The sequence below is a fragment of the Panthera leo genome, chromosome B4, assembly GCF_018350215.1.
Source record: "Panthera leo isolate Ple1 chromosome B4, P.leo_Ple1_pat1.1, whole genome shotgun sequence".
Taxonomy (NCBI): domain Eukaryota; kingdom Metazoa; phylum Chordata; class Mammalia; order Carnivora; family Felidae; genus Panthera; species Panthera leo.
Window position 1 is genome coordinate 4,896,003 of NC_056685.1, and position 24,713 is coordinate 4,920,715.

The following is a 24,713-nucleotide window of genomic DNA, read 5'->3' on the forward strand; positions in this document are numbered from 1 at the left end:
TCTGTGGTAGGGGCTAAAATCAAACATTTAAACATTCTGCACAGGGCACCTGGGTGGCTCAAGTCGGTTAAGCATCTGACTTCAGCTCAGGTCACGATCTCACGGTTTCTGGTTTCGAGCCCCACGTCGGGCTCTGTGCTGACAGCTCAGAGCCTGGAGCCTGCTTCGGATTCTGTGTCTCCCTCTCTCTCTGCCCCTCCCCTGCTTGTGATGTCTCTCTCTCTCAAAAATAAACATTAAAAAAAAAAATTAAAATGTTTTGCAAAGGCAGTTTACTGAAATTACTTAAAAATAAAATCTTTAAAAAAAATAAAAAATAAGGGGCACCTGAGTGGCTCAGTAGATTAAGCGTCTCACTTCAGCTCAGGTCATGATCTCGCAGTTTGTGAGTTCAAGCCCCGCGTCGGGCTCTGTGCTGACAGCCCGGAGCCTGGAGCCTGCTTCGGATTCTGGGTCTCCCTCGCTCTCTGCCCCTCCCCCACTGGCACTCTCTCATGCGCACTCTCTCAAAAATAAACGTTAAAAATTTTTTAAATAAATAATAAAAGTGATAAAGTCCCATTGAACAGTGTACTGTTTTGATATTTTGAGTATTATTTTCCCCAAGACTATCGTCAAAACAAACAAAACTAAAAATTAAAATGGTCTTGAGGTTATTAATGACAGCTGACTACACTTAACATTTTAAAATTGTACTTATGGGGTGCCTGGGTGGCTCAGTCGGTTAAGCAGCCGATTCTTGATTTCGGCTCAGGTCAGGATCTCACAGTTCGTGAGTTTGAGCCCCACATCAGGCTCTGCGCTGACAGTGCAGAGCCTTCTGAGGATTCTCTCTGTCCCTCCCCCTCTTGGGCACTCTCTCTCGCTCTCTTTCCCCCTCTTAAAATGAATAAATAAAACTTATAAAAAAATAATGGGACAGGGGCACCTGGCTGGCTCAGTCGGTAGAACATGCAACCCTTGATCTTAGGGCCGCACATTTGAGCTCCACGTTGGGTGTGGAGCTTACTTACAAAGAATGAATAAATTTTTAAAAATCATAAAAAATGGGACAGAATGCACATACGGTAAAAGTTAAGGCTGAAAAGAAATACCCTGTGACCACATCAGCACCACACTTCTGTTTCGTTGTCGGGGTGAAAATAAGATAGCCAATATAAGACAGTCCAATTTGCAGCCGCTTCTCTGACGATGCCTTCGTTCCCTGATCACACTAAAACTGTGTCCTCCCCCACCTCCCTTCATCTTTCTGCACAGCATTACCACCAACGGGTACACTTGCCTTATTTATTTATAGCCTGTCTCCCAATGTGAGGTCAATAACAAAGTATTTTTTATTTTCCCCTTCTGTTGAACCTTCCCTGCCCGAAACCTAGAAGGGCACCTGGCACGTTAAGAAGTGCTCCCCACTCAATCCACACAATGTCTGATGAGAGCAAATGTAAGAGAGGTCAACTTGTTCACGTACTGGATATACAATATATAAGAAAAAATGTTCAACCATAACGTAAGCGGGTTAGAAAAAAATCCTTTTCCAAAATACTCAGTTTCCAGAATACCGTTTGAATATCATTTCAAAGACTGTAAATACTGTTTTACTTTCTTTCACTTTCACACTGAGGTTTCTTTCCAAAAATTACACTTATATCAAGACTTTTAAAATACAAAAAGCTACAATATCCAGAACAGTTTTAAGACAATAAATACAAGCTTTGCAATTAGCTAACAGGTATAAAATTTGATCACAGAGAATTAGAAGAATATTGTTAAAGTGTCCATACTACCCAAAGCAATCTACAAATTCAATGAAATCCCTATCAAAAATTCAGCACCATTTTTCACAGAACTAGCATAATACTAAAATCTGTACAAAACTACAAAAGACCCAGAATAGCCAAAGCAATCTTAAGACAGACAAAGCTAGATTTCAAGATTTACAACAAAACTCTAATAATCAAACAGTATAGTACTGGCACAAAAAGAGAAAAAGAGATCAGTGGAACAGGACAGTGAGCACAGAAATAAAGCCACACCTTTATGAAGAACTAATCTATGTCAATAGATGCAAGAATATCCAGCGGGGGGAAGACAGTCTAGTCTCTTCAACAAATGGTGTTGGGAAAACGGGACGGCAACACGCAGAAGAATGAACCTGGACCAGTTTCTTACACCACGCACAAACATAAACTCAAAATGGATTAAAGATCTAAACGTGAGACAGGAATCCATAAAACTCCTAGAAGAAAACATAGGCAGTAATTTCATTACTGACATTAGCCATAGCAACAGTTTTCTACATGTTGGACTTCACCAAAATAAAAAAGCTTTTGCCCAGCAAAAGAAACCATCAATGAAACAAAAAGGCAACCTACTGAATGGGAGAAAATATTTGCAAATGATATACCTGATAAGGGGCTAATACCCAAAATACATAAAGAACTTACACAACTCAACACCAAAAAACCCAAAAAAACCCAAAAAAACAAACTTCTGATAAAAAATGGGCACAAGACCTGAATAGATCTTTTCCCATAAAGGACCTACAGATGGCAAACAAACACAAGAAAAGATGCCCAACGTCAGTAATCATCAGGGACACGCAGATCAAAACTGCAATGAGATCTTGCCATTTGCAACAACATGGACGGACCTAGAGAGTCTGATGCTACGTGAAGTCAGAGAAAGACAAATACCAGATGATCTCCCTCATATGTGGAATATAAAAAACAAAATAAATAAACTGACAAACAAGCAGAAACGGACCCACAAATACAGAAGACTGATGGCTGTCAGGGGTGGAGGGGATGGGAGGCTGGGCCAAGTGCGTGAAGGCGACTGGGAGGTACAGGCTTGCGGCTGTGGAACGTACATGTCACAGCGATGAAAGACACGACCCAGGGAAGAGTCACTGGCGCTGTACGAGCACCGTGCGGTGACAGGCGGTGGCTGCACTTGCGGTGGGCGCAGCAGACCTGCTGAATCACTATGCTGCGCGCCTACGACAACGATGTGTGACAGCTATACTTCCATTAAAAAAGAATCTGAATTCTTCAATAGAATTTTTGACAAAGAGAGAGTAGAATTCGCGTCGAAACAACACTCCTAAAGTAGAGGACACCACAGAGAATCCTCACTCCACACCCCTAGCTGGGTCCCACAGCAGACACGTCCCCTGCGGACAGCCGCGGCCCTGAGAGCCCCTCAGCGCTGCAATGGTAAAGGTGCTCCATAGCGGGGCGCCTGGGTGGCCCAGCCCATCAAGGGTCCAACTCGATTTCGGCTCAGGGCGTGATCCCAGGGTCCTGGGATGGAGCCCCGCGTCAGGCTCCACGCTGCGGCAGAGCCCGCGTGAGGTTCTCTCTCTCCCCGTCCCTCTCTAAAAAATTTTTAAAGATAAATTTAAAAAAAAAAAAAAAAACAAAGAAAAAGAAGGTACTCTACATAAATAGATGGCTCGCTGCAGTTAAGAGTGAGAATAAAGATTTAAGTGAAGACAGAAGACTTTGCCAGACACATTTCAAAGCCGTTCATGAAAACTTCTCCAAACATTTCTGAATACGTATGTTCAACATTACTTCAGAAATCAAAGATACACCTGTCATGTCACTGTTTGATTAACATAATGCTTGACCAACAGGTATTTACTGGAACCTTAAGGTTTTACTTGGTATCATCAACTGCCACAAGAACAGCGTACACGGCTCCTAAAAAGCCAACGTAAACTCAGGTGACATTAACAGTAACACACGCTAGAAAAGAAACAGTCTCAGGGACACTGAGCGAGCAGACGACACCTCGAGTACTTTGTCTAGTCTGGCTGCCACACAATTACACACAGGCTAATCTTGACAAATCAGAATTTCCAAAGAAAAGTGGCGAAGAGTGGCATATTATATGAGAAAAAACTGGGATGGAAACTAGCAATGTTTAGCGTTAAAAAAAAAAAAAAGGACTACAGAGTATATGATACTTGTTAAAATATCTTTTAAAAATCTGTATTTTTATACTATACAGAATATACGTTGAGAGTGCAGGGTCCTAGATAGAGTCAGACAAATCTGGCCTCACACCAGTTCCATCAGTCATGAGCTCTACTTCGAGCTTTTCTTTCACACCTGTGTACCTGTAAAAGATAGTTTTCCCATCTGTAAAATAAAGACAACGGCACCCACATCTCACAGAGTGACAGCAAAGGGCTACAGAAAGTTAGACAACACCTCTGAGGTAATTGGGACGCGCATGCCTGTACATAATGTCCAAACATGTTAGCTATTAAAATGATAAATTGTTCTTTTTCATCTTTCTACTGAACTTCCCCACTTCTACAACTTTCCTCATCCCATTCATTGTGCCCAGAATTTTCTTCTTAAATGTCTATTTTTGAGAGAGAGCAAGCGGGCACTGGCGGGGGAGGGGCGGGGGGCAGACAGAGGATCTGAGGCAGGTTCTGTGCTGGCAGAGAGCCCGATGCAGGGCTCAAACTCAGGAACAATGAGATCATGACCTGAGCCAAAGTCGGACACTTAACTGACTGAGCCACCCAGGCCCCCCTGCCGAGTATGTTCCTGCCTGCCATTTTGACTTCAAGATCCTACTCATTAATAGAAAGCCAGTTGCTGTTAAGGTAGAGATCTGGTAAAAATTCATAGAACTGTATACTAAAACAGGTATATTCTACTGTACGTAAATTATACCTCAATAAATCTAACCACAAAAATAGATACATAAACATATTTGCTTATTTTTGGAAAAAGAAACAGGAGAACGATAAACCAGATGGGCACCCGAGGGGCGCAGTCAGTTAAGCGGCTGACTCCTGGTTTCGGCTCAAGTCGTGATCTCAGGGTCATGAGTTCGAGGGCCTCGTTGGACTCTGCACTGACAGCACGGATTCTCTCTCCCTCTCTCTCTGACCGTCCCCTGCTCATACTCATGTTCACATTCGCTCTCTCTTCTCTCTCTCAAAAAAAAAAAAAAAAGAATGGGGCATCTGGGTGGCTCAGTGAGCTGAGCATCTGAGTCTTGGTTTCAGCTCGGGTCATGAGGTCATACATAGTTCAAGCCTCACACGGCACTCTGCACTGACAGCACAGATACTGCTTGGGATTCTCGCCACTCTCTCTCTATCCACCTACCCCCTCACAATAAATAAACTTCAAAAGAAAGAAAAAAAAAAAGAAAAACCAAAAACAAAAATGACCATCAAGGTAGAAGGACTGGAGTAGAACAGAAGAAGACTCTAAAATACATCTTCTGGGGCGCCTGGGTGGCGCAGTCGGTTAAGCGTCCGACTTCAGCCAGGTCACGATCTCGCGGTCCGTGAGTTCGAGCCCCGCGTCAGGCTCTGGGCTGATGGCTCGGAGCCTGGAGCCTGTTTCCGATTCTATGTCTCCCTCTCTCTCTGCCCCTCCCCCGTTCATGCTCTGTCTCTCTCTGTCCCAAAAATAAAATAAATAAAAAACGTTGAAAAAATAAAATAAAATAAAATACATCTTCTGAATTTTGACTTTCGAGGCATATAAATTTTTACGTATTTGAAAAAATCAAATCAGAAAGAGAAAAACAGAACTGCCAGAAGGTAAGTCCTTCAATCTGTGTTCAATAAAGGAGGTAACTAAAGCAATTAACATATGTAAGAGCTCAAAGAGAGAATAAAAATTTAGAATACAAACTTTAAGATACTCTTCAAACTGCTGAACTCTTACTTCTATGAAAACATGTTATTTAGATAAAACTGTCATTTAGAATAATTTCTAACCCATGATTACGCCACTAATTCAGCTTTATTTTTATTTGTTTTTAATGTTTATTTTTGAGAGAGAGAGAGAGAGAGAGAGAGAGAGAGAGAAAGAGAGAGAGAGTGTGTTGAGTGGGGGAGAGGCAGAGAGAGAGGGAGACACAGAATCCGAAGCAGGCTCCAGGCTCTGAGCTGTCAGCCCAGAGCCCGACACGGGGTTGAACTCAAGAACCGCGAAATCATGATCTGAGCCGAAGTCGGACGCTTAACCAACTGAGCTACCCAGGCGCCCCAACTTCAAAGACAGAATATCTCTTAGGAAAGTGTTTGCTATTTAAGAGAGGCAGGAATAGAAAATGTTAACAGGTTATCTATCTTTCGCTGAGCCAAGAGATGAAATAATTTTGGGCAAAGAATTCAATCTACTCCATACTCACCAGAAATTCCTAAAAAAAAAAGAGATTTCAGAGGACGGCAACGGCACCAATTAGAAGATTAGTTTCGCCAGAACAAAGTTCTTTTCTTTCTCAGCAGTTTGGACAGTAAGGCGAAGGTGGTCAGCTTAGCACTGTGATTAAGTTCACAGGCTCTAGATTCCTCTAGAGTTTCCTTCCTAATCCTGCTGCTTACCTGCTCGACCTCAGGTCTGAGTTCCCTCATCTAGAAGATTCTTCCAAATAAGAAAAGGAACGTGAAGTGTTTAGCACAGAGCCCAGCGCACAGGAAACGCTCAGAAAAACACCAGCTCTTCCGAACTACTCCTACGAAACAAGCACTGGGAACCTACACAGGCCACAAGCTCCATGCGACGCACAGTCACTTCAACTCTCTCTGAGCTTCCAAAGGCAGGGTTTTTGAACGTCCTCTTGGCTGATGATCCAGCAACTGCCCCGAACAGTGTGTGGCACTTAACGCACATCCAGCAAACACTGCTGACTGGACGAGTGAGTGGATGGGTGTCAGAACAGGGGATGTTACATTTCATCTCTAAGATTCCCTTCCACTGTAAAATCTCATTATTCTGAGCAAATAAAATAAAATTACTTACTAGATGCCAGGGCTTCTGCTTCGGTGGAAGGAACCTTGTAGATTTTTCCTCCCTTATAGACAAAGCTCCCTTCAGTCACTTTGAAATCCAGATAGCGGGTGACCTCTGTATAAAGCAGCATCTTTACCAGCTGACCTAGAAAAGTCCCACAATTCCAACCGTAACTTAAATCTTACTGCCTCCAAAAACTAGCAGGAATAAAAGTACATTTATTGTTGGCTTGTACCGACGGCCTCCTAGTTTTTTCTTAACATTGTCCAATAACTCCTGCCCAAAAAAGTCTCCAATGCCACATTCCACATGGGACAATCAGAACGCATACCTGTTGCTTAGCATATTTAGAACTATCTTTTTTAATGTTACAACTTCAAGATTAATAACTTTATCAACTTGCTTTTGTAAAATCTGTATTAATAATTATTAGAGGTACATATGAAGTTTAGAATTAGAGTACTACTGCAAATAGGTCCGAGTTTCCTTAAATTCTTATTATGTTTTAAAGAGAGGCAACTAATAGGGAAAATTTTTCAAGAATTTGTGCCATTCAGTTTGTATTATTCAATTTGTATTAAGATGAACATTAGTTTCAGATAAAGAATAAACCAGGCATACAATTTGAAATATTATCTGTCTATAAACAAAAGAAATTTAGGTATACTAAAAACAGCAAACTTCTTTGAGAAACCAAAATTATTTTAAAGCTCATTCGAAAGGATAAAAACACCAGGACAATCAAAAGAATTTTTTTTGAAAACAAAAAACAAAGTTTCAGCTTTATGCAGCAAATATTAAATTGTACAGTTATATTAATTAACCCACAAATTAGAGGGGAAAAAAGAGACCCATATATAAAAATGTAATATATTATAAAAGTTCAAATAAAAGTGGAAAAGATAAATGGTATTGAGGGACAAATAAATAACCATTTTAAAGATTTTTTTAAATGTTTATTTGTTTTTGAGAGACAGAGAGAGAGAGAGAGAGAGAGCAAGCGAGCATGAGCAGGGGAGGGGCAGAGAGAGAGGGAGACACAGAATCCGAAGCAGGCTCCAGGCTCCGAGCCATCAGCACAGAGCCCGACGCAGGGCTCGAACTCACAGACTGTGAGATCATGACTTGAGCCGAAGTCGGACGCTTAACCAACTGAGTGACCCAGGGCCCCCTGAATAATCATTTAAAAAAATAAATCTCGGGGCACCTGGGTGGCTCAGTCGGTTGAGCGTCCGACTTCGGCTCAGGTCATGATCTCACCATCTGTGAGTTCGAGCCCTACGTCGGGCTCTGTGCTGACGGCTCGGAGCCTGGAGCCTGCTTTGGATTCTGTGTCTCCCTCTCTCTCTCTCTGCCCCTCCCCTGCTCATGATCTCTGTCAAAAATAAACATTAAAGGGGCGCTGGGTGGCTCAGTCGGTTAAGCGGCCGACTTCAGCTCAGGTCATGATCTTGCAGTCTGTGAGTTCGAGCCCCGCGTCGGGCTCTGTGCTGACAGCTCAGAGCCTGGAGCCTGTTTCGGATTCTGTGTCTCCCTCTCTCTGACCCTCCCCCGTTCATGCTCTGTCTCTCTCTGTCTCAAAAATAAATAAACGTTAAAAAATAAAAATAAAAAAATAAATAAATAAACATTAAAAAAATTTTTTTAATAAAAATAAAAAAATAAATCTCAATCTCTAGATCTCGAACAGGATAACAGAAAGGGCGCCTGGCTGGCTCAGTTAGCAGAGCATGAGACTTTTGATCTCAGGGTCACAAATTTGAGCCCCACATTGGGTGTAGAGATTACTGAATAATAAAAAAAGTACAGAGGCTTAATCTCAAACAGGATAACAGGTAAATTAACTTATAAAATAGGTGAATTTACTTACACAGTGAAAAAATAAAACTATAAAACCAGTGATAGCAAATATTAGTATTTGTTAACCTTGAGGTAAAGAGAAAAATTTTAAACATACCCTTCCAAATCAAAAAGAATAAAAAGAAGATCAACCTATATAACTACATGAAAATTAAAAGCCTGTGTATGAAAGAAAAACTATAACACAATTACATATAAAACCAATCACAAATCAGAAGAGATATCTTCAACATTCATTAAAAGAGTATTTATTCAATAGCCTTTATAATAAGAGCTCTTTCATATCAATAAGGAAATATTTTAAAACCTCAAAAGAAAAACATACAAAGCACAAGGCTGGCCAATTCACTAAAGACTATGAAAGCCGGGGGTCCTGGGCGGCTCAGTCTAAGGTTAAGCTTCAGACTCCTGATTTTGGCTCAGGTCACGATCTCATGATTTGTGGGATCGAGCCCCATGTCGGGCTCCACACTGACAGCACGGAACCTGCTTGGGATATTCTCTCCCTCTCTCTCTCTGCCCTGCCCCGTGATGTGCGTGCATGTATGCACTCTCTCTTTCAAAAATAAACTTTAAAAAATATATACATAAGCCAATAAACATCTAGAAATCATTTTACTCTCAGATACTTTTTAAGAATCCATTATTTTGCCTTTTGGTATGACAAAGTGACAAAAATTAAAATGAGTGATATTTAGGACTGATAAAGGTACTAGGAAAGGTGCAGCCTCACAGTCGTCTGGTGAGAGTCACAGTGGGCAATAGAAAATCAAAGCCTTAAGAAGTTACTGCCTTGATCCCCACACTTCTAGGGCTGTACAGTGAGGTTCAACACACACACACAGCCTGGCAAGTCATATACCAAAACATTCACCATAATTCTAGATGGTGAGATTCTGGTTGTATAAATTTTACTTCCTTTCTGCTTATCTGTGTTTTCTAATTTTAATAAAATGATTTCATTACTTATGTAATTTAAAAAGTGCTTATAATTTACTTCAAAAGAATTTCAAAAAGGTAACTTTAAATTTCAGAGAAAATTCAAAGATCTTTCCATTAAAAGAAACTATAGGGGCACCTGGCTGGCTCCGTCAGTAGAGTGACTTTTTTTTTTTTAAACACTTTTTCATTTTTGAGAGACAGAGTGTGAGCAGGGGAGCAGCAGAGAGAGGGAGACACAGAATCCGAAGCAGGCTCCAGGCTCTGAGCTGGCAGCACAGAGCCCCACGTGGGGCTCAAACCCACAAGTTGCCAGATCATGACATGAGCCCAAGTCAGATGCTTAACTGACTCAGCCACCCAGGGGTTCCTGAATGTGTGACTCTTGATCTTAGGGTTGTGGGTTCAAGCCCCATGCTGGGAGTAGAGATTACTTGGGCGGTGGGGGGGAACTTAAGAATGAAAGCAAAGAACTGTAGAATATAAATTCAAAACCAAAAAAAATAAATAAAACACCAAAAAAGGGAAAGGGTGGCTCAGACTTTTACACATGGGCCGTAGACTTCACACCAACAACTTGGTTTTTTGATGTCGTTTCAGAAAAAGGCACTAATATCATAGCAATTTTGCCCTTCTAATTAAAAATGAGAAAATGTGTGGAGAAAAAAGTTTTAAAAGCCTCCAAACTAGAAAAAACCCTGTTTCTGAAGGCGCAGTTATCTAAGACCATCACCAAAGCCCCTTAAGAAGAGTCTGTGCCACATCCTAAGTTTGCGCCTCCAGAACCAACTACAAAGGAGTCACCCTCCCCCTCCATTTTTATGGACTCCAGATGCCTCTAATGGACCATATTATACTCACCAAACTGTTGCCATTCAACAAAATCTATTTTCACATACCTGGAATAATGCTCTCTGTCAAGAGTTAGTTTCTACTTTTAAACCAGATTCAATGGCATAAATTTCAGTTAGAATTCTTTACCATTGGCCATAAGGAACTTAGGAATTAAGTCAACATTCCAGTCTCTTCCTCTCCCCATTGACGCTGGTGGTGCTCCTGGTATTTTAAATCTCTTGTATAACTAAAACCAAGACAAAAATTACCCATAATGTAATAAAATTTTCATTATGCTATGCAACTATTCAATGTAACAAGGGCATGTCATTTTTTATCAGATAAAATTTTTAGAGAAGTTCCAATACACATCTAAATTAAATATATTACTAAACTAAGGAATGATAAAATAAGTATTACAGGGGTAGGTATTTCTTACTAGCAGGAAATAATAACACAAAACAACTTGTCAATGACACATAGCTCTGTAGATATACCCCTTATTTGTAGAAATCTTTTTTTAAATGTTTATTTATTTTTGAGAGAGTGCATGCACGAGCAGGGGAGGGGCAGAGAGAGAGAGGATCTGAAGCAGGCTCTGAGCTCGAACTCACAAACCATGAGACTGAGTCACCCAGGTGCTCCTATAGAAATCACTTAAACTCATTCTCTCCTGAATAAAAAGCTAACAAAAGGCTTACTTTCTCTTTACTGTTTATTTTTGAGAGAGCGCACGCATTCGCGCACACAAGTAGGGGAGGGGCAGAGAGAGGGCTAACGTGGGGCTCAAACCCACAAACCGTGAGATCATGACCTGAGCTGAAGTCGGATGCTCAACTGGTGCCACCCAGGCGCCCGAAAAGGCTTACTTTTGCTTCTGTAGTGATGTAAGGAGTTAAAACTAAATTCTGGATTCTTCAAATCAAACAAGACAAAGTTAGTTCCAGTTAATTTATAATGTATATAAGTGAGTTGAGTAGGAGCTCTAGATAAAAAGCAGCTTTCAAGGGCGCCTGGGTGGCTCAGTCAATTAAGCATCCGACTTCCGGTTAGGTCATGGTCTCGCAGTTCGTGAGTTCTAGCCCCGCATTGGGCTCTGTGCAAACAGCTCGGAGCCTGAAGCCTGCTTGGGATTCTGTGTCTCCCTCTCTCTCTGCCCCTCCCCTGTTCGCACTCTCTCTCTCTCTCTCTCAAAAATAAACATAAAGAAAGAAAGAAAGAAAGAAAGAAAGAAAGAAAGAAAGAAAGAAAGAAAGAAAAAGAAAGAAAGAAAGAAAGAAGCTTTCAGTCTAAAATTTGGGAATATTCATTTGAACTCATGGATTTTATTGTTAATGTGGAAGTGAATAGACAAAGTTGGTATATGTTTACTCATAAAAATCCCCAAGTCCTTGAGTATATTCACTGGGGGAGAAAAAAGGCAGCTTGCTCATCTTACTGAAGATTAATAAACGTACTAAGTGTAGAAGGAATGGTGCCAACGTATCACTCTACAGATTATTCTCAATGGAGAGATGTGGTGGTCATCACCTTAACTAGGGTCAAACTTAGCATCATGAACAGTGGGGAAATCTAGACATTTATGTGCCTCTGATATGATGCAATATGAGGTACACAGCAATGCTTTCTTATTATAAACTAGCTTGAACTTTTCAAAAGGGAAAAACAAGTGAGGAGATTTTTGTAGATTAAGAGAATAAAGAGAAACCACACCAAAGGCAATATTTAAACTGGTTCAAAAAAAAGAGGGGCGGGGGGATGCCTGGGTGGCTCAGTCAGTTAAGAGTCCGACTTCGGCTCAGGTCATGGTCTCATGGTTCTTGAGTTTGAGCCCCGAGTCGGGCTCTGCACACACAGTGCAGAGCTTGCTTCGAATTCTCGGTCTCCCTCTCTCTGCCTCTCCCTGCCTCTCCCCGCCTCTCCCTGACTCATTCGCACACACGTGCTCTCTCTCAAAAATAAACATTTAAAAAAACAAAACAAACAAAAACCACCACCATACACAATATAAGACATTCTTAGCATCAGTGGGCAATTTGAGTATGATCTGGATATTACGGTTAATTTTTCTTAAACATGATAACGAATGATACCATGATTACATAGGAGAATGTTATTCTTAGCCAGTGAATGCTGAAAGATTCAGGTCACGTATCATGATGTCTATTACTTCTAAGGACTCAACCCAGTAACAAAAAAAGACAAAGCAAATATTGAAAAATGTCAGCCGCTAAATCCAGATGGAAGGTTGATCCATTGTTATTATTCTTTCAACTTTTCTGTAGGCCTGAATACAGAAAAAATTTTTGATAAAAATATGAAGTCTATTTTATCAGTCATTATTTAAAGTAATTGGTGATGTCTATAGATCTCCTATAAAATACAGTACAGCTCATATCCATGCGTGTGGATGTTGAACAAACCTCACAGAGAAAAAGTTAGTAAAACACTTTTTGTATGTGCTTTAAATATTTAAATATTATTTGTTTTATCATGAGAAGAAGCAAAAATAGAAGAGTTGATTAAAACACATAGGTACAAATTAAAAAACAATAATGAAATGAATATCCATTTTTAAAACACTCAGATTAAGAAATAAAACACTACACGGTGATCAGGGGCCCTTGTGGGCACCTCCACACTACATCACTCTGCCTTTCCTCACCCTTGAGGCATCTGCTCTCACGATTTTTTTTTTTTTTTAGTAAAACACACTTTGGAAATGCTTCCTGTGCCCATGCTCTAGAAAAGTAGGAAGCAGGGCAGTAGAGCAAAAGGAACTACACCTTTGGAGTCATATAACCTAGGTTCCCAGCCCTTCTCTGGGGTTGTTAACAACACAGACTATTTTGTCACCTGAAAACTGAGGATAAAAACACCTCTTCAAGTAACTAGGAGAATACATAAAACCAAGTGGAAAACACGGGCACTGTGCTGGGCATATATCAGATATCCATCAGGAGTCTATACCTTTAGCTTCAAGAGATAACGGGTAACTGCTCCAAGGTGGCAGGAAAGGTCACAACTTAAATTTCTACAAGCCCTAAACTAGCAGCCCCTTTTGAAAAAATAGGTTACAGATAATCTATTTAATAAAACAAAATTAAACCTATCTATAAGGAGTGAAATTGAGATTCACAAGTCAAAGATTCGAAGAATGAAAGGCACAAGTAACTTAATACTTACATCTTCCAGAGGTGTTATAGATGCACTTTCTCCTCCATAATACGGGTTTCTATCCATGTGAAGAACTTTCTTTCCGTTCACTGACATTATACCTGACAGGATGCATTCCTACAGGAAAAGCAGAAGTATCTTCAAAAGAAGTAAAGCATTACAGCACGTTTCGAACATTACTTTTTTTTGTAAAGCCCCTCATTAAACATTCTTTTAGTAATTAATACTTAGTATGCACAATATATGACTTAAGGACAAAGCCCAAAGTGCCCAGGGTTCCAAGAGTGGTCTGTGGACCCCCGTGGGCCTCAAGGTTAGAACCATTTTCATAACACTAAGACATTATTCACTATTTGTCCACTGCGCTAGCATTAGCACCAATGGTCCAAGACCAACGGCAGACAGAACGAATTAGGACAGTAGCCCCACTCTGCACTACTCATTATATTCGCCACCACCAGGTACTCAGTTTTAAAAAAAGGCTGGCTTACTCAAACATGTCCTTGATGAAGCATTAAAATCACCTTTGTTGGGAAAAAAAAATTACCTGTTAAATATACACCCTTGAATGCCCACCATTTTATTTTAATACTGTGTGACAAAATGGGAAGTCCACATAAGGTAACTCTGGCTCAAGGAAAACCATTTGTGCAACTGATGTGTATGCTGAACTAACCACTTCTTTGTTCATGGGTCATCTTTTTAATTTATTTTGAGAGAGTGCCCGTACAAGTTGGGGAGAGGCAGAGAGAGACAAGAGAGAATCCCAAGCAGGCTCCAGACCATCAGTGCAGAGCCCAACACGGGGCTCAATCTCACGAACCAGGAGGTCGTGACCTGAGCGGAGATCAAGAGCTGGATGCTTAACAGACTGAGCCACACGGGCACCCCTCACGGATCATCATTTTTATTTGAAAGAACAACTGACCAATAAACTATTACTCAGACCTAGATATATGTCACATGTGGTTTCAGATTTCATACTACAACAGATATTTAAAAAAAAAAAAACAAAAACCTGCCACTAATATTTTGGTATAAATCAAAGAATATCCACAACCATGTGGAAGGCTATTAGAATACTCGTCCCTGTTCCCACTGCACATCTGTTACGAGGCTTGATTTTCTTCAGATACTTCAGCTGGTATCTGACAAAAGTCTGAACACCAAAGCAGGTGAAAATTCAGCTTTCAAGCCAGACATTAAAACTAGACATTCTGGGGGCGCCTGGGTGGCGCAGTCGGTTGAGCGTCCGACTTCAGCCAGGTCACAATCTCGCGGTCCGTGAGTTCGAGCCCCGCGTCAGGCTCTGGGCTGATGGCTCGGAGCCTGGAGCCTGTTTCCGATTCTGTGTCTCCCTCTCTCTCTCTGCCCCTCCCCCATTCATGCTCTGTCTCTCTCTCTGTCCCAAAAATAAATAAAAAACGTTGAAAAAAAAAATTAAAAAAAAAACAAAAAAACTAGACATTCTGCACATTAAAGAGATGTGCAGAAAATGTAAAACAATAATACTCTTCTCACAATGTTTTTGTTTTGGAAGATAGTTATACTTCATAAAACTTATTCATGTTAACACGTAGTGGGTTTATCATTACTATCTTTAAGTGAATTAATACAAATTTTTTAAACTTCTCAGTGTTGATTTCTAATGATAAATATTGATAAACATAACCACCATAAACAAAACTCTTCAGGGTCCTCAATTTTTCAGTGTAAAAAGATCCCAAAGTCAAAGAGTTTGAGAACCAGAGCCCTAAAGGAAGCATCCAGAATAAGCACTAGTAAGTGGCAACAAATAGAGAATTATAAACGACTACTCTCAAGAAAAAGGTAAATGAAACATGAATATACTAAGATACACCATATCAAGGTGGAGGGGGAAAAGGAAAAAAAGAAGAATATGATTAATGAATTAATGAGAAGAAACCCAGAAATGGGATACACATTCACTCAAAACCTGTAGCATGGTTTTGGTGACCAGGGCTTTATCTTTTAAAAAGAAAAAGGAAATTCCATGCATCATCACAAATCCTAGGGCTTTTCAAAATTACCCCAAAGACCCTACATAGCAGAGAACAATCTCACTCCCCTAGAAGTCTGACTCTGATACCTTATTTTAAAAATTCTTAAGTATTTCAAATTTTATTCCATAATATATCTATTCATTTTAGTATTTTTGAAAGGTTTTAAGTTCTCATCAGGTTCAAATTTCACTTTACGAGGGTGTATCATTTCTTATTTAGATCAAGAACCAAAACACTATGAGTGCTCCCTCCAGAAGGCCACTTCATGCCCTGTTCTGGTCACAACCACACCCCCCACCCCTTCTCATGATTTCTAAGAGCAAAGATTTGTTCTGCTGGTTTTTAAACTCAGAATAAATGGAATCATGCAGTATACCTTTTTTTTTGTATATACACCTTTTATCCAACATTATGTTTACAAGATTCACCCATGTTTTGTGTGTTCTTGAAATTCACTTATTCTCACTGCCACAGAGCAGAGTCCCCAAGGTACAAGAGTCAAGTCCAGCCTGCACATGATTTTCATAAAGATTTACTGGGAAGCACCCATTCCGATTCATTTACATAGTGTCCACGGCTGGTTTCACGGTCCCACAGTAGAACCGTGGTTGTGACAGAGACTGCATAGCCAGCATAGCCTAAAAGATTCACCATCTGGACCTTTACAGAAGGTCTAACCCTGCAAGCAGTGGATGGATCTCAGCGTGTGCTTCCCATGTAGCCTCACCCGCGAAGGGCTGAGAAACGTCAATTCTAAGCAGGTTCTCAGACTTCACTTTGCATCCACATCACTTGGAGGGCTTGTTAAAACAGATTGTGGGGCTTCCATCCCCAGAACTGGGTTGGGGCTTTCTCACCAGGCTGGGAGACCACTAATGAGGCTGGTCCAGGACCAGTTTCAAGAACGGTTATGAAAGCACCGCCGCTCCAAACTCTAACAAAGGTGAGAATCAACTGGGGATCACGCTAGGCAGGGGTGCCTGGCTGGTAGAGCATGAACTCTAGGTCACGGGGTCACCGAGTTCGAGCCCCACGCCGGGCTTAGAGCCTACTTCAACAAAACAAAACCGAGGATCACGCTGGCCTGCAGGTGTTGCTTCGGCATATCCAGCGTGAGGCCTAGCCTTCTGCACTTCCAGCAAGCCCTCAGGTGTTGCAGAAGCAGTTGGTCCAAGGACCACGGTTTGGGTAACAGAGCTGTAGAGACTTTAGTTGATGGGCATCTGGACGGTTCCAGTTTTTGACCATTACAAATATTCTCAACGTGTTTTTATTATGTATTTGTTGGATACATATCAAGGAAGGCACAATTGTGTTCAACTTCAGGAGATACTCCCAAACAGCTTTCCAAAGTGATTGTACTAACGTACACTTTTGTCAGCAGTGTGTGAAAGTTGCTGTTGTTTCAAATCCTTGCCCAACACACTTGTGTCTTTTTAATTTTAGCCCTTCTACTTAGGATGTGGTTTAATTTGCATTTCCTGACAACTAATGAGGTTGGGCACTTTTTTATAGTTTAACTGATAATCAGTATCTTCTTTTGATAAGTACCTACTCAAATTATTTGCCCTTTTTAAAAACGGGCTTCTTCTTACTGCTATATAAAAGTTCCTTTCATATTCTGGATAAAAGTGCTTTATTAGTTATATATATTGCAAACATCTTCTTCCATTCTGTGGCTTGCCTTTTCAGTTTCTTAACGATGTCTTGATAAACAGAACTGAAGACATTTTCCAACCCTAATATTACCAAAAGCAACTCACTTGTTCAAAACACAAAATCCAAAGCAGCACTAACATATACGGCTCAACATAATACATGAAAGTAAAATAAAACTTACTATCTCAAAAACAGGTTAGGGCACGGAGAGAGGGAGACTAAATAGTCCTATTTCCAGCCAACAAAGGCAGACTTCAGAGTTCAACTTTTGGAAGCAAAAATACAGCAAGCAAATCTGCATGTTGCATGTCTTCTATATATAACTTCTCATGCTCCCCTGCAAATAAGCATGATCCACTCACTGGACCATGGCTCTAAAGCAAGCACTAAAGGTGGAGGCCTAAAATAAAGGGCTCAATAATTTGAAGATTCACTAAAGTCCAAAGAGCTGATAATAACCACCTTTAAAGGCATCGCTTGTTACAGTTGTTACAGGAAAAACAAAACTACAGCAAAAAACACCAAACAGAAAGTAAACGCACACAAAAATGATTAGGAAAACAGGTACCTAAAAACCGATACTAAAGAAAAGTCCCTCTTGAAACCCACTTACCTAGAAATATGAAGAAAATGTTAACTTGAACATTTTCTGAATCCACTAATCTCAATGATATATGCTTTACAGCAATAACAAAAAAAACCACTGTTTTCAGCAGAATGTTCCTTTAAATGTCTGTCCCTTAAATGCATCTCATTAAATGCTGTCAGAAGATAATTTTTCTTGAAATTGGCTCTAATTATATGTTTCCTGCTCAAAATCCTCTCCCACTGCTTAAAAAGATAAAGTTCAAATTTCTTAGCCTAGTACATTCAACCTTTTTACCAACAGGCCTTCTTTCCAACCTTATTTCCCAATCTGCCTCTTCATACCTTCTGTCTGAGGCAAAATGAACTTCCCATTCCTTCCATACATCCTGTTCTTACTACCAACCTATCCTGCTCACTCTGCCTAGAAAATCATTCCTCCTGCTCAAAGCCTACCAATATTTTAAAAAGTCAGCTTACATACTTCCTTCTTTATGAAGGTTTTCCTGATTCCCCTGTCTGAATTCCCACGTGTAGCTCTATTACAGCTCTTAGTACTTTCTCACATCAACTCCTACAGTTACCGTCCTCTGTGAGAAGCTATTTGTTTATAGAAAGTGCGTTTACCTCTTTATTGCCTGTAACTGATCACAACAGTCACAGTTTAAATAACTGAAATTGGGGAGGACATTACTCCATTAAGAGTCTTCGGGGCGCCTGGGTGGCTCAGTCAGGTAAGCCTCCGACTTCAGCTCAGGTCATGACCTCACAGTTCGTGGGTTTGAGCCCTGCATTGGGCTCTGTGCTGACAGCTCGGAGCCTGGAGCCTGGAGCCTGCATTGGATTCTGGGTCTCCCTCTCTCTCTCTCTGCCCCTCCCCCGCTTATGCTCTGTCTCTCTCTCTTCCAAAAATAAATAAACATTAAAAAAAATCTTTGAAATAAAAAAGAGTCTTTAATCAGGTACAAGGAGAAGGAAGATACAGGTAAATGTCGATTATCATCTATGTGAGCCAAAATATTTACCTAGTGGTTTTTCAAACCAAGTATCTCACTACTACCTCTAGACGCTGAAATGCATCTGATTTTATTTCTGTTCTATTGGGCCAGTACGCTTGAAACGGATTTAAAATACAGACTGCAAAACATTTATACCTTCCAAAAATAAGACATTTGTACATATTGGCCCAATGATTGCTACTGCAGTGAATAGAAAGTCCTTTGTGAACAAAACTCTAACAGAGCGACGGCAAGGATTTTCAAAGAGCAAATCTGAGAAGCAATTTAAGATGTTTAAATCAGATATAAAAACTCCTCTTTTAAATCACAAAATTTTAATAAAGAAAAAAGGAGAAATCACATCTGGGATGTAAAATAATTTCTAAATATAGAATACTGAGAATACTGGTTAAGTATCACTAGAGTATGTTTCTATTCATGACCCTCTACCAGAATTATTATGTAGAACAAAACAACATAAATACCTCCTCGAGGCACCAACAGCTGTGGAACTAGTTACCCTTTTATACACTATTTTTAAGAAAATTCAAGAATTCACTGCCAAACCCAAAGTCAATTAGAAGCAGCATCTTAGGTGGTCAGATGAGGTCTACACACGCTGCCATCAAAGGAAAGTAAAGGTCACCTTAACAGCAAAGTAAGGGAGGAGGAAGAAAATGAAAAGCAGACTGAAGCGCTCACTCACTCACAAAGGCAAGCAGTCTGCGACTAGTTAGTGAGGGCCAGAGCTTACCAGGTGTCTCATCATGTCAAGGCATGACACAGTGCTTAATCCTCAGGGCGTGAAATCTTAGTTATCAAGTAAATTATGTTCCTTAGTTTGGTAAACAAGTTGTGATGTCATTTGGAGCAGCTTTTATCAGAAAGTTGTGGTTCTTTCTTTAAAGGGAGAATCAATCCTCAATTCCTCAGGAAATTCAATTATATGGAATATTCCCTTTCTCCTAGACACAGAATGATTTTGTTCTAAGGTATACATTTTGTGTCTTATTTATTAAAGTTACCAGCAACATCTGTGGATCACTATGACCTTCATTTTAGAAGGAACAACTGACACAAAACAGTGCCAACACTAGGCAACAAACGCCGACACTTTCTTTAAAAGTAACAAGTTCACAGCACTAAAAGTACTCGACACACTGCCCTCCTGCGATATGTGGTACCCATAGTGGATTGCGTATGCCTGTTTGCAGGTTCTCAAGCCTCAGGTACTAACTGTTTAGAAGCCAAAAATTAAGAAAATTAAGTGGTATGTCCACTCCAAATACTCGGCCAAGCGTGATTTCAGGGTTTTTAACTTTGGTGGTCTCATCTCACTTTGAGCAGTCCTGGTGTCACTAGAAAAAAGGGTACAAGATTTACCATGGTCAAATCATCCTGCCACCACCGCTCCCATCAATGAGCGTGGATGCTCTGAACGGAGAGAATTCTCAAAGAACATCTGAGAAAACAATGTAAGAAGGCTCACGGGGATTAAAGCTATCACAGCTGTAAAGTGAGGGCAGAAATTGGTCTGATTTCTAGTTAGGCATGAATCTACCACTCACCAAAAAGATCACAATCGACCCAAATGAATGTTTAAATTTTTTTAATGTTTATTTATTTTTGAGAGACAGAGAGAGGGAGACACAGAATCCGAAGCAGGCTCCAGGCTCCGAGCTGTCAGCACAGAGCCCGATGCGGGGCTCGTACTCACAAACTGCGAGATCGAGACCTGAGCCCAAGTCGGCCGCTCAACCGACTGAGCCACCCAGGCGCCCCAACCCAAATGAATACTTAAATAAAATGCATCATCTCCACTGGGTCGGTATCCAGTACGACTGTGCTATCTCTGACACAAACTGCTGCTTCCAAACCAGGCATGTAGAAACCTGCAAGATGGATTTGCACTCGTTCGTCCACGTCCAACGGACCTAATCAAGAGCAAATCTGAAAGACCAGCAATAACCGCAGGAAAACAGAACGGGCTCTTACAACATGCCGGCAGCAACGGTCCCCATCCCCATGGGCAAAACCCTCCACAGACCAGAGTTCAGCTTGGAATCCCAATCAGATGCTTTAAAAACATTCACTGAAGAAAAACAGCCGCACAGCTTGGACACTTTAAAATCAGACACTTTAAAAACATTAATTGAAGAAACATTAACAGCAGGTGGGCCTGTTCGTTTAGGCACCCTACAGTTGGCCAACTCACCACCTGGAAAGAAATTCAACCTTTCAAAACAACCCGGTAGTTTCCTAGGTCAGTGGTCTCAGCTATTTGGTGCTGCTTCTCGGCCAGTCACACGTGGGTCTCGACCGGCCAGTAGTAGAGAACTTGGCCTCTATAGCCATCAATCCATCACCAATTCATTTCTTAGGGGAAAGCCCCGAGAAGCGACAATGGAGGCAGGGAACAGACCGAACAAAAGGAAAAGGTGGCAAAGGTCAGCTGAGAAAGCATTCGATAGACAAGTTTTGAGCAAACTCATTTCCAACTCTACAGATGCTCAAAAAGTGAGCTGGGAGGGTGGTGAGAAGGAAGGCATAATGCCTCTCATTTGAAACGGGCGCGGAGATAAAAGGCTAATTTTTCTCCCCAAACCTAAGTTAACCGAACTGTATCCAGCACAAAAGAGCGACTGGCCAAGGACCCGTCACAAAATCTTCTGCCTAGCTCTGGCAGGCAAAGACGGATGAGTAGTAGTGGCTGAAGTCTAAGTAGGAAACGCAAGAGTGGCCTCCGCCCTCCCCCACTCTGCCTGGTGCTTTTCCGTTTCCAATCGGGAGAGGCCAGCAACCCATAAAGGAGGTGGACGAGTACCGATCCCCAATCGGGCTTCCCCCCCACCCCGCCGAGCAAAGCGGAAAAACTGTCCTTTTCCAGCTGGACCGGGTTTTCCATCTCCGGTCTCTCGATTCACGTTTAGGGCCGCGAGCCCGAGCAGCTGGGCACTGCCGCAGGCCCGGACTCGTGGGGACGCACCCGTCGCCACCCGCCCCAACGCCCTGCAGAGCAAGGCCCCCAACGACGACCAAAGGCCGTGTGCACAAGGACAGCGTGCGAGACGCAGGCCCCGCTGGGAGGCCGGCCCGGGCAGAAGGCGGCGCGGCCGGGCGGGGAGGGCCCGGGCCTCGTGCGGCGGCGCGGGCGGCAGGGAGGGGTGGGGAGAGGGGGCGCGGGGCCCGCCGCCCAGAACTCACCGTCAGGCCGGTGCCCAGCACGATCACGTCGTACTCCTCATTCATGGCGGGGGAGGACGAGCACCGAAGCCCAGGAAGGGAGAAAGCGCAGGGACTCGAGGGGCCCGGGGCTACTCGACCACCCTGAAGCGACAGGGGGAGCGCTCAGACCGGTCTCGGGGCCCGACAAAAACGGGAAGCCAGGGCTAGAGGCGAAACGGAGCTGGAGAGGAGGGACGCCGGCCGCCACCTCAGATGGGAAGAGAAGAGCGGGGCAGGGAGGGGAGGGAAGACCGGGAAGGGAGGGGAAGGCGGGCGGCGACTGGGGCCTCCGCAGCCGGGGCGGGGCTTAGGGAAGGCGCTCGGAGGGCCGTCGATCACAGCCTTCCCGCCCTCTCATTGGCTGCATTCCGTCGCCCGACCAACTTTCTTCCTCTCTCACGTCTCGCGAGAAGAGGGCGGGCTGTGCCTTCAGCGGTTCCGGTCTTCCACCCGGCCCGCTGCCACCGTGGTTGGGGGCGGAGGGGGCGGAGGGGGCGGAGGGGGGGTCCCCGCGCCTGGGCCCTTGAGGTCGTACGGCTGGGGGCGTGCCGGCGGTCGGAGAGCGGCGGTCCGGTTCGTTGCTCCCGCAGTGGTGTGGGAGCCGAGGCGCGCCCAGGGCCCCGAGACCTCCCGCCGCCCTTGGACTTTGAGCCTGAGTCGGCCACGTGCGCCGGAGCCGGCCGGGGGCCCCGCACTCCCGCCCTGCCACCGGCTGGCTACGCACCGAGGGCCGAGCGTCGTGCAGGCCTCGGCCCCGAGTGCTCGTGCGGCTGCGCCTACCTCGGCCAGTGGCAACTTGCTTTGTTTTCCTTTTTGTCCTGCCTCCTTTTTCTCAATGAAAGAGGACCCGAGGTATTTTAAGCAGCTCAGAAATCACTCGTGTTACCTTACTTCCCGCCCTGTGTCTTGCCTGTGCGGCCTGAGGAAATTTAAGGGAAGGGGAAAAACAACAACAACAATTTTTTAACAAAGAAAACGCTTAGCGTAAATATAGGGGAAGTCCAGGTTTGGGAAGCAGGCCTGAGAGCTGTAGCTCAAGCCGGCTATGGAAATTGTAACTGACCAGTGTATGCACTCCTTCCCCCACCCCCAACTGTTGTAGGATTCCCACTGGAATCTCCAGCTTTGGGTATGGAGACAGGTGTAAGGAGAGGCTTGTGTTCTCAACCAGAGTACACCCTATAGGGGCAGTGTAGATAAGCGATTTCCCTAAAGCCTTGGATAGCCTGTGTTTTCAGCCTGGGATAAGTCTGCATACTCAGACGAAAGAGTTGGCGTTTCCTTCTAGATTTACTCCCAAGCACCGCTGGATAAGAGCTATTCAAAGAGAATCTTGGTGGACAGAACTTCCTTCATACTTAAATCATTCAGATTCCGGAAATAATGTAACAGTATTGTACAATGTTTCTTCGCCCCAGAAAAAGTTTTAAGTGTTCTACCAGACAGTGCACCTTTGGGGGGGGGGGGGGGTGCTGGACAGTTTAAATTTATGTACCTTAATTGGATTTGTATCCATTAGCGACCAAATGAATTTCTGTAAGTAGACAAAAACCAAGTGCAGAGTTGACTACTGAACCCATTATGTGCCAGTGGGTGTAACTGACTCTTGTAGCTAAGCATGTTTTAAGAAGGTCCTGCTGTTTCTCTCCAAGTATGTGCACGTGTATATGCACATGCTTATAAACAACAGAAATTTACTTCTCAGAGTTCTGTAGGCTACCAAGTAAAAGATCAAGGTGTGTCTGAGGGCCTGCTTCCTGGTTCTATTTGTCTTTTCGCTTTGTCCTCACACGGTGGGAGAAGATGGGAGGGGGAAGGGATCTCTCTGGCTGCTTTTACAACATTACCTACATTTTTTAACTGACATGAAATATTGACCCATTTTTAAAAACTAGCAATAACGAGTCCAGGCTGGTTCAATCAGTAAAGCATGTGACTCTTGATCTAGGAGTAATGAGTTTAAGCCCCGTGTTGGGCTTAGAGAATACTTTAAAAAAAAAAATCTTTGGGGCACCTGACTAGCTCAGTCACTGGAGCATGCAACTCTTGATCTCAGGGTGGTGAGTTTGGGCCCCACACTGGGCGTGGAACCTACTTAAAAAAAAAAATTATAAAAAGTAAAAAATAAAAATAACAATAAAGAGCCTTTTTCATGTATTGCTGTATTGCCATCAACCTCTGAATGTTGAAGAGGCTTTTGAGCATATCTGCTGAATTATGTTACCATGTTTTAAGTAAAGGGTAATTCATCAATATTCAGGTGAAGTTAATGAGAAACTCCAAAGCGTTGGATAAGGGATCTGAATTTTAGGCTAATGAGGCTCTTCAATCTGATCCCCTACACTGAAGTTTAGTTTGTGGAAGGACACACACACACAAAAAAACCCAAAAACAAAAACTAAAAAACAACAAAACAGACAAAAAACCAAAAACAACTGGATTAATCCCGAATTCCGTGCCCACTCTAGGATCTTCAACCTCGTCTATTCCAGTTGCCAAGGAACTTGGTAGACAACAAATACTGTTTACGGTGAAGTGGCTTGAAAGCCACTAAATGGTTCAGTGTATTCCTAAAAGAGTGAAACTTAGGTTTGGGGGAAGTGGGTGACTTGTGGAGAGCAGTGGAAAATACCATC

General features: G+C 42.5%; 1 protein-coding gene across 1 annotated transcript in view; it reads right to left on the reverse strand.

Moving 5' to 3' along the window:
• The window catches only part of GDI2 (GDP dissociation inhibitor 2), a 34,180-nt gene extending 11,810 nt beyond the window's left edge, over positions 1-22,370 (reverse strand). The window contains exons 1-4 of the mRNA XM_042944763.1: positions 22,057-22,370; positions 13,596-13,703; positions 10,557-10,656; positions 6,786-6,920 (exon numbers count right to left, since the gene is read on the reverse strand). Coding sequence (XP_042800697.1) covers positions 6,786-6,920; positions 10,557-10,656; positions 13,596-13,703; positions 22,057-22,101 — 388 coding nt within the window. The 5' untranslated portion in view covers positions 22,102-22,370. The remainder of the gene's footprint in view (positions 1-6,785; positions 6,921-10,556; positions 10,657-13,595; positions 13,704-22,056) is intronic.
• Between the last annotated feature and the right edge of the window lie 2,343 nt (positions 22,371-24,713).